At 42.0% G+C, this 10359-nt stretch overlaps 1 protein-coding gene across 2 annotated transcripts in view; it reads right to left on the reverse strand.

The window, feature by feature from the left end:
• Positions 1-7365, reverse strand: part of GABRG1 (gamma-aminobutyric acid type A receptor gamma1 subunit) — a 55388-nt gene extending 48023 nt beyond the window's left edge. The window contains exon 1 of one of the 2 annotated variants that reach the window (XM_027635424.1): positions 7127-7363. In XM_027635424.1, the coding sequence (XP_027491225.1) occupies positions 7127-7218 (92 nt within the window). In that variant the 5' untranslated portion in view covers positions 7219-7363. Of the gene's footprint in view, positions 1-7126 lie in introns of both variants that reach the window. The other variant, XM_027635425.1, reaches the window with a different exon arrangement.
• Positions 7366-10359: the final 2994 nt, after the last annotated feature.

Below are 10359 nucleotides of genomic sequence, written 5' to 3' on the forward strand. Positions count from 1 at the left end.
TGATATTTCAACATATCCATGTGAACATTGTTCTAACACAATTCATTGCATATTTTCTGCAAAATCTTCAGGTAACAAGAAATCTACTACAGCGCTTCACAAAAACAAGCTTATATGAAATAGTTCCAACTTCTGATACACATGTGAGCAGGTACCAGCCTCCTCCCACAGGAGGCATAGAAATGTGTTTGGACTGAAGTAACAACAGAACCGAAGACTTGCATTGAATTGTGCACCATAATTGTGTCATATAAGTAAATATGGCTTGAAATCAAAGAAAAAAAACATACAACTACAATAACTAGGCAACATGTCCCTATGAGAAACACAGTGAATGGCTTGTACTGAAATTTTAGTGTAACTGTTATCAGACAATTATGGACTAATCCAAAGGCCAATTAAGTTAATGAATAATTGTTCAAAAAGGTGAATATACTGTGTAAGGACTAATGGAAATGTCTAAACCATGCAATAAAAAGCTTGCTGTCTCTCTCTCTCTCTATAAACAAAATTACGTCTTCTCCGATGTAATTTATTGTGTATTAAACATAAAACATATGTATTATACTTTTTGTTAGATGGTGACTAAAATTTACAGTTAGCAGAGTTGTCCTCTGCCAGGCATAACCTGCAGGCCATCAGCTGGATGGCCCTCATTGGCAAAGCAAGAAGCTAAGGTGGAGGTCCATAGCTCACCTGCAGCAGGTCTGATAGAATCCAGTACATATTCAGTGGCTGTATGGTCGTGAGATCAAGTACTGTTCTTTTCCAGAGAAAAAAATGAGGGCACTTTATTTTTAAAAACATCTGCATAATTTATTCTGTCATATAAATATGGCATTGGACAATGAAAAATAAAATTGTCGTGACTTATAGTGAAAGTTAACCACCTAAATGAACACTTAATGCTACAACTTTTTCCTAATATAAATTCCATCTGGTTGAACTTTATTCTGAAAGATAAATTGGACAATAATATTATATTAATAACAATAAGACTTAATTCCTCATGATACATTGTCTTAAACAAGAAGAAAACCATATTAAATGAAAGGACTAACAATCTATTTGAAACCTCAAACAATTTAATCCAAAGGGCATATATCTCATGTTACCTCAGATTTTTCCTATTCACTATGTCTGTCTTCCTGAAAACAAATAAAAATGATTGTATATAAATTCGGAAATGCAGAATTAGCCATTCACACCTTACCAGAGATTAATGCAGTGACACAGAAAAGGATTTCAGGATCAAGGTAGAAAGCAAAGAGAACACCTGAGCCATACTGAAGCTAATCCTGCGACAGAGTATTTGAGCAGTATGAAGCAGTAGTAGTGAACCAATATTCTGTGTGTATCTGCCATTAATGAGGCTAATAATTATATAATCTACCCATTTTTAAGTATGCTCTTCAAAGAAAAATGGAAAGGGTTTACCAAATGGTTAAGGAAGTAATTCAAAATTTTCTGAAGAAATGTAAGTAGCTCAGTTTACTTATCTGAGAGGAAAACGTAAGCAGCCATCAAGTTGCCTCTTGAACTGCATATACCAGGTATAAACTTCAAATAGTTGTTCAAAGAACAGTAGTTAATTTGACTGTAGCATGGGTAAATCCAATTCAGTGGAAATTTCCATTCTGCGTAGAGTGTCTCCAATTGTGACATATTTGTGTAGAACTTTCATTTTGGATTAGATCATTCATCCTGCAACAACTGCTAGGCATTTAACTGCACTGCAGCTTCCCCTTTCCAAGAGGTGAGGAGGTTTCTACAACACATTATGAGAGACTAGGCTGGAAAAAGAAAGGTACCAGGATGTTTTCTGACCAAAATGCTAATTCCTTTAAGAATTTTCAGGATTCACTTGCAGTGCTCTGAGTTCTTGTCAAGGCAAAACTAGGTAGAGGCATGCAGGATGAGCTTTGATGACTGGTTTCCCTGTTGAAGAGCAGATGGATGCAGATCATGCTCATGAAAAGCAGCTGCAGCCGTTGGTCTGCACCCTGACGCTACCCTGCAGAACCAGAAGTGTCAACCGAGACCTGGATTTCCCCACAAAAAGATGGACAAGGGATCCAGCAGCTGAGCCTACTGTAGCAGGTGGCACTGGGAAAAACTCAAGCTTTTTCTGCTAGCAGAAGAAAGCAAGAGATCCACTGGCTGGAAGCCAGAGAAACCTCAGTCTAGAAATACTGTACAATACTTCACTGGATTCCTCCTCATGATGTCTTAATGCAGGGGTTTAGAACAGTTATACTGAAGGAGTAAACCTGATACAGAAGTCAGGGTAAATTCTCCAGTTTTGTTTATTCGCATATAAGACTGGATTGTCTTAACAGATCCTATTGTCTGGAACATCTACCAATTAAAACATTTTTTAGAAACTATTTCCATCTTTGCCATATCATTGAGATTTCCCTCTTCTTTGAAATAAGTTCTGTACTGATGAACTACTGATGATCTTTCTAGTCTCTCTAGTTACCACTATTAGTTCAGTGTTGGGGAATGATTTACTGTTTTAAGCTTAGATATATAGAATCAAGTTTTTACATAGGCCTGTAGGCCACTGAACTCACCACACTATTTTTAGTCTTATTAAAAATGTTTGCATGCGTCATCTCCAGATTAATTCAATTGCATCTAAATTACTCTGTACAAATTATTACCATTCAGAGAAATTGTTAAGAAATAAAAGTTAGTGTTATTGTCATCCACAATCCTTTGAAAGGTTCCTGACAGTTTATTACAGTCATTTATAATTAGCAGTTGTCTCTGATCCTCTTTACCAAATAAGTAATAACATTATTTTGCTCAAGTACATGATCAATTTAGTATGCCATGCAAGAAAGGGTTTTGCAGGTAATTAAAAATGTGCTAGTACTCTTCTCTCATAAATGGTACAACAATGGGCCTTGAGATGCTTACCTTTGGTTTTCTGTGAGTACAACATACGTGACATTTTTAGTTTATATATATGATAACCTAAACCAAAGCAACTCACTTTCAACCAATGAATATGCCTAGTCCGTTGTCCTAGTTAGAACAGCTGGGACCGATTCATCACTGGATGGGTGTAGCCCAAAACTGTGTATTCTATAGCCTTCCATGCCATTTCCCAGAAACTGTTGTCAGTAGAGGCCTGCGAGGTGGGGGATGCTCCTGTCCTCATGCCCTTTTGTGGAATTCCCCACTCTGAGGGAAGGACTGAGCACCCTCATACCCTTTTATGGAATTCCCCGCTCTGAGGGAAGGACTGAGCATTCCTGCCTGAGCTGGAGAATATATAAACCTGGAGTTTCGGAACCTTTCCACCACTCGTGGGATCCAGAGGAGAGGACTGCAGCTCACCGCTCTCAGCAGGACTGAGACCACCACCCTCGGCTGGGCTGCAATCACCACTTTTGACCAGACTGCAGCAGCTCTCCCACCAGCAGGTTTTTCCCCTCTCCCTTTACTTTGGACTCGGGGGGGGGCCCAAGGAACACCACTTTGTTTATGCCCCAGGGTGCTGGGTTATATATTTGGGCTTTGTGGCTTAAAATCAATTGCTTGTCTGTATAATCGTACTTATTGTATTATTTTATTAAATTGTTATTCTGACTTATAATCTCTCTTTTGAGTTGAGTTCATTTCCCCTGCTGGTTAACTTTTAAACCAGCACATCCGTATAAGTGGTCTCACTTACTGGTCATAGAAACTAGGTGTTCTATTTGACCAAGATTATTGCAATTCCTCTGCAGCTTCAAAGAAAAAACACATATTACCCCAATTCCCTTGTAATCAACTCTGTGGACAGACTTACATATTCAGACAAAAAAGTTGAACAAGGTCAACAAGTGCTCACCTGTAGCCTTTTCTGTCCAGCTCAGAAAGGCTTGAATAGGTACCAGAGGTGTTCTTTGTAGCATTAGACATATTTAACAAAAAGAAAGTTAAAAGTAATTGAAAATGTGGTTCAGTTTGCTAACAGCTTTTTTTTTTTAACGGAATGACATAGTTGGAAGGTTTCCTTGAAACCTTGTAAGAAGATTATGTGCAAAGAATTTCTCAATATTTCTCAATATTTATGTCTCTTTAAACTTTATACTAACAAAAGAAATTTTTAACAAACTTTTAATAAAATAAACTTTATTTTAAACCACTGAGACTGCTTAATAACAAGTTCACTGTCACATCATGAGCAAAGCACATAAAAGTGAGGATAATAATGAATAAACATCACAGACATTCAAATGAAATGGTAAATCACTATTATCAAGCACTAAGAAACCAATGTTGTTATGACAAGTTTAACTCTGATCCAGGAATTTATGTGAGAAGAAAATGTAGGCTGTATAGTATATTTTCCTAATTGATACTTTGAAATAGAAAAGAAAATATTAGTTGACATTTGTACCTTCTGACAGTGCTGACAGCTGCATTTCAGCAGAGCATTTGTAATTTCTTTTAGAACATCAGATCACAAAACTAAAGGGAAGATATGGTCAAAATAAAGTTAAGCTTACAATATACTGTTAGGCATGCTGACCAGCACATACTATTTAAAACAGAAGAAATGTTACTGTTATGCTGCACCTGTATGGTTGGAACTAAGGAAATAATTATACTGTCAGCTCTTATGCTCTGCCTATGAATTATCTGTTTATTTGAGTTCAACAAGAACAATGGTTTTGCCGAACATTTAGAACTGCAGTGACTGCTGGGTAACTATTCTTTCCCTTATAGAAAGGCTCACAGCCCAATTTCTGCTACAGAAGAGATGCCTGCTATTGACAAAAGTAGTCCTTCAAAATAATAACTCATGAAGTTACATCAAGTGCATTGGCCTTTCTGGTCTGTTTGTGCTGCAGGTGAAGAATTGGGCATAAAACAATTGTTTTACAGAGTTCCCTTTGGTGAGGGAAATTTGGTGTAATGTCACACTATAGCTTTTGGGGCAGCCCCTTAAAATCATAAACTCTCGGTTCAGCTCAAGTTCCAGTATCCTTGCTTAGGCTTTAGCTCCATTCCTAACAGCTGAAACAACTTTACTCACACTCAGCACAAAGCACTTTGTGTATAAATGCGTACTAAAAGCACTGCAATTTGCAATCTTTTAAAAGTATGTGTTGAAAAGGTGGGCTGGCTCCTGTAAGATGTTTTTAGAAAAACAGTCAGAACTGGTGCAACCTGGTCTATTCTTGAGAAAAGCATTACTACTGTAATAGTTTTAGTTTGAACTTCAAGGAAAATCTTGGGCTGAAACTACAGAGAGGCATTCAAAGAAGCAGAAAAATAGTATTTCCATCCTACTTTGTGGCAGACTATTAAAGGGCACCAGAGGTCTCTGCAAACACCCTGAGCTGACATGCATTACACACCAGAGAATAATGATCTGCAAAACATATCCATTTGTTGTCACTTAAAACAAAAAAAGAGGGGGGGGAAGATAAATCTTTCAAACACCATTTTTCCATGTAGTCTCTGAATGAAAAGCAAGGCTGAAAATAGTTGATTAAAATACATGGATATTTATACCAAAGGTTCCATTTTATTTGAGATGTCCTGTAATACAGAATAAAATAATGCATGTAAGTTATGTCTTTTCCTCACTGAAGACTTCTTATCAACTTATTTATAAATACTAATGTTACCTCTTTTTCTCACTGAGGACTTCTTATCGACTTATGTATAAATACTAATGTTAATGAGATGCATATATACATAACCTAGTCCTGTAATCCAAACCACACTTTGACAAACAAAGAAAAATAATTTTTTTTAGCTAGTCCTCCTCCTTTGTAACTAAGTTTTTGAACTGATAAATTAGCCTGCATATTCTTTTCTCTGAAACCACTTGATAATTTCTTTCATACCTGAGGTAAACTATGATCATTAAGAAACATCTTGAAGATGCACAGCTGCACTGGTATAATTTTCATCAGTGCCTTTGAAAAATATTTCCATAATATACCAAGATTTTAAGACACAGATAAATAAAGTATAATAAGTGGTGGTTTTAACTAGGATAACACAACAGCCTTCTGAGGATGAGAGGTGTCATGAGATCAACATACAGACTGATAAATCATCATTCAGTCTGGAGAAGTGGTCTAGAGTCTGATAGACTTTAAAAAATGTTTAATGGATTTTTTTCCCTTTTTTTCTTTTCTTTTTTTTTCCCCCCAGCCTTTACACTACACATTTCTATATCCTCTTAGAATGATAATTTGGTCTATCTTAAAAAGAAAAAACCACTGGCCAACAGTCAAATACCCTTTCAGTGCTGCTTTGTGATTTTTATGAGAGTGTAACCTGTGGAATGGTTCCCATTAGTTCTGAATGATTAATGGAGCTGAATGACCAGATTCCTTTTCGTTAACTTGTTATGGGTACTAATAAGACGTACACAGCTGTACCAAACTGTTGTTTCTTCAGAGCCCTTCAGCTCAATACTCTAACTCCCTTAAAATGTACGTTTCCAAGTTCTGAGACTTGAGCAGCTGCCCTTGCCCCATCCCACGCGTGAGCCCGATCGCACTCCCGAGAGGTGCAGAGGCAGGAGCCGGTGCCGTGCGGGATGTCCCGCTGCGCGGCCAGCACACCGAGAAGGTGCCAATGCCGAGAGCAGTGCCCCCGCACCACCCGCGGAAGGCGCGGGCAGCGCCGCGGTCCCTCGCGGGGCGCACTCGCGCCCCATGTCCCCGCATCCCCGGCGGGCACGGGCGGCACCGCTGCACGGAGCTCGCTGCGCTCCAGGCGGGGGGCTCCCCCCGCCCGCCGCCCCGGGCCGCCCCCGGCACGGCACGGCACGGCCCCGCCGCCCTCTCTGGCGTGGCGGGGACGCGCTTTTCCCAGCACTGAGCCGATCCTGGACTCAGCATCCAGCCCAGCGAACAAGTGGGATGCGGCTGAACTTTTACTTTGCCGGTGCCGGCTCCCCCCGCAGCCGCCCGTGGGAGCCACAGCGGCAGCATCGGCACCTTTTCCGTTGAAGTTTCGCGGCGCAGCACACGCCGCCTCCCCTGCCCTTGCCCCTGCCCCCGCCGCCAGCCCGCCCGACGTCCCCCGAGCTCAGCCCAGGGGGCGAAGCGCCGGTAGCCGAGCACCGGCGGGAGGCAGGCGCGGGGCTTCCCGCCGTACTCACCCGCTCCCCAGCCGCACGGTCAGCAGCAGCAGCAGCAACCGGGCCCCGCGGCGACGGCTCCAGCAGGGCGTGGGGCCCCCCCATGCATCCATGAGCGTGAAGGAGCTCTCCCTTCCCCGGGTTTTCTCCGGAGAGGCTGAGGAAGAGCGACCCTGCTAATCCCACCACCCCCCGGCACACGGCAGGCAGAGGGAGGGGACGGGAAGGGTGAAACACCCAAACAGGTAGAAACCCACTCTCCAAGGACCGAGCAACTCGCCCAATAGGCTCATCAGGTTGCTCCATAAATTATCCTAAAAACTGCTGGGCGAATCAATCCCTAGCAGAGGTGGAGCCTCCTTTACTAGAAGGGAAACATGCTTGGGAGAAAGGGTGGCATTGATTTGGTATTTTCTCCGAAGAGGGAAATGAAATAGACCATATATATATATATATATATATGCATATATATATATATGCATATATGTATATATGCATATATAAATATGCAGAATATATAGAATGATAAATATATGTTTAAAGCTATATATATATTTATTTTTTTAAAATCTTTTTATTTTTAAAGCTACTCCGAGAGCGGCTCGCAATCCGAGAGTCAGCCCCTCGGCCCTGCCAAGCGGAAACCCGCAGCGGGGAGCAGAAACACCGGGGGATGTGCGCGGACACCCGCGGAGACTGCACGGCCCCGCGTCCGGCACGACCGCGATTTTGGGGAGGGCGGTCCCAGCCATGGGGAAGGGAAGATCCGCCAGCCTCTCGTTCGTCCCCAGGAGAAGGGGCACACCCCTCCAGCCGCGGTGCCTGCGGCCATGCTGAAAGCAGGCGGCGTGATGGGCGCGCAAGGGCAGCCGCGGGAATTGCGCGCTCCCAAGGCGCGATAGGTGCAGGCTCGGCGGCTGCAGACGGCTCTGCGTGGCCGCGGAACGCCCGGGGGGGACGAGGCGCGGGGTGGGCGATGCGCGGTGCTGAGCTGTGACGTGCGCCAGGGCGTGAAAAACGCGTGGTTTTGGAGTTTTTTCCCTTCTGGTTTCCTCCTTCCTCCTCCTCGGCTGCTCCCTCTTTCTGCCTCTCTCAGGAGACGTACGCGGCAAAGTAGCCAAACACACCCCGCCAGCTACCCCTCTCCCGAACACCGCAGGGAAAGCACCGCGGTGGCGGAGGCGACCGGAGGTTCCGCGCTCGCAGCCTCTACCTCTGCCGTGGGGACAGGCGGTCACGTCCCGACGGCACCAGAGCTTAGATAACGCGTTATGTCTTCTCTCGTCTTCAGGGTCGGATGGTCCCTGAATCTCTCCCCAGCCCAAATTCCCGGCCCCTGAGATGCCCCTGCTCGGAGCTCTCTATGGGGCGCTTCTGGAGTAATCTACATAACATGTTCTCAGCCCAAGGGCAAACCGTTTTATAGCCATCATCATCATCATACTCCTTCGAGTCAAGTTGTCACTGCACAGAAATGTAAATAACCCCCCATCCGGTAGTTATGCCGATGAAAGGCAGTGTTTTGTCTTTACACATCATCATCCGGTTATTATTTTATATGTAAGTTTACAGCTGCTTTAATGGTTAAAGAAACTCACCACGCTTCAGAGAGCTGCAGTACATTAAGTGAAAATTCAACGACTTGAAAATTAATAGCCAGTCCTGTGGGTATTGGCAGACGGTAAAGGCACATATTATTGTATGACCTGAGGTCTCTTTACTGGTGGATTAACACAGCAGGCAGCATCCTAGCATGATGGCAGAGGCATGAGCTCAGAGGAAAGCATATGCATTTATTACAGAGTAAGTGCAAAAGCAGCTCCTCTGCTGCAGGTGGTGGCACTAGCTCCAAGGAGCAGGATTACTGTCCCCCTCAGCAAGACCATAAGCACAGCCTGTCCCCAAGTCCCTTTCTCTCTGGGAAGTCCTTCTGCCCTGAAAGTAGCCATGGCTCTAAGGTTTATTATGGATTGATCTGTCAAACTGACCGCATTTTGCAAAATATGCAATGAATGCTTCTATGTCTTTGCATCTGATGTTTATGGAATCATTAAAACTCTTTACCAGTCTATAAAATTTCATCCTGTCACTAAAAGATATTATGCAATTAAAGTGACTACTGAGAAAATTTTACATAAGAAGTTTAAGTGTACTTACAGGATTCCAAGGCATCTTCCTTCTACGTGAGCAGTTTGGAGCATCTATTTAAAAACTTAATGTCACTCCTGTGTAGATACAGCAGCTTGCTACCACTGAAAGAGATGGGAGACTACGGCTAAAACAATACATAGCATGAATAGTGAGAAAATGAAAGTTTTCATTTGATTTCTGGGTTCAGAATGCTAAGACACATAAAAATACTATTAAAATAAAATTAAAATGAAAACAGCACCAATGAGATTTCTCAAATGATACAAGACTAAGGATGACATCAGGACAAGCCGTTTTCATATAGTCCCAAATCTGAATTTTCCTTGTACTTTAACGTAAAGAATAGAAATCCATCCCTTTCAAAATTACAAGAAATTATTCCTTGAGTAAGTAAAACACTAGATGAAAAATAGGTATAGAAGTTTTGAAAAGCAAACAGGGAACAAAAAATAATAAAAAATCTTTAACTACCAGAAGAAAACTTGAGGGAAAAGTCAACTCAATCAACTCAGATTGTCTGTATTTTTAAGAAAAATAAAACAAGTAATAAATCAAAACTGCGAAATGGAAAAGAATATCAAAGAAAAGCTGGGAAAATTACCTAGTTTAGTGTCTAGAAGAAGGAGATGCTCATACATGGTAATACACTGAAGGACAGCGAGTTAGTTATTAAGGCTTGCTGATATTTCTCAGCTGCTTGCTGAGTACAGTACTGGCACAGCTAGCCTAAAAACAGTATTTAAATTCTCAGTTAAAAACACCTTCTGCTGCTGAGAGTAATAAGGCTGTTTTAAAAAAGAAAAAAAAAGGCCAGAGGTGAAGAAAGGAGTCAATAGTATCATTTTGAACCTGCTAGACATCACTTCAGAAACAGCAAAGTGACCAAGGTTAAGCAAAACTGTAGAATTCAAATCACTATTATTACTAAGTTTGGTTTCTGCTAAGGAAAACCACTGTCTCCGTCTTCTTCAGTCGCGTTTAACGAGTATATGAATAGAAGAACAGGGCTTCATAATTCACTGTCTTTCAAAACCATTTTAAGTCTATCAGTTATTTTTTAAAAGAGCTGCATAGTTCTGGGGTGACTAGGAAAGTAATGCCGT

Source organism: Corapipo altera, unplaced genomic scaffold, assembly GCF_003945725.1.
Source record: "Corapipo altera isolate COAL_440 unplaced genomic scaffold, ASM394572v1 22b, whole genome shotgun sequence".
Lineage (NCBI taxonomy): Eukaryota > Metazoa > Chordata > Aves > Passeriformes > Pipridae > Corapipo > Corapipo altera.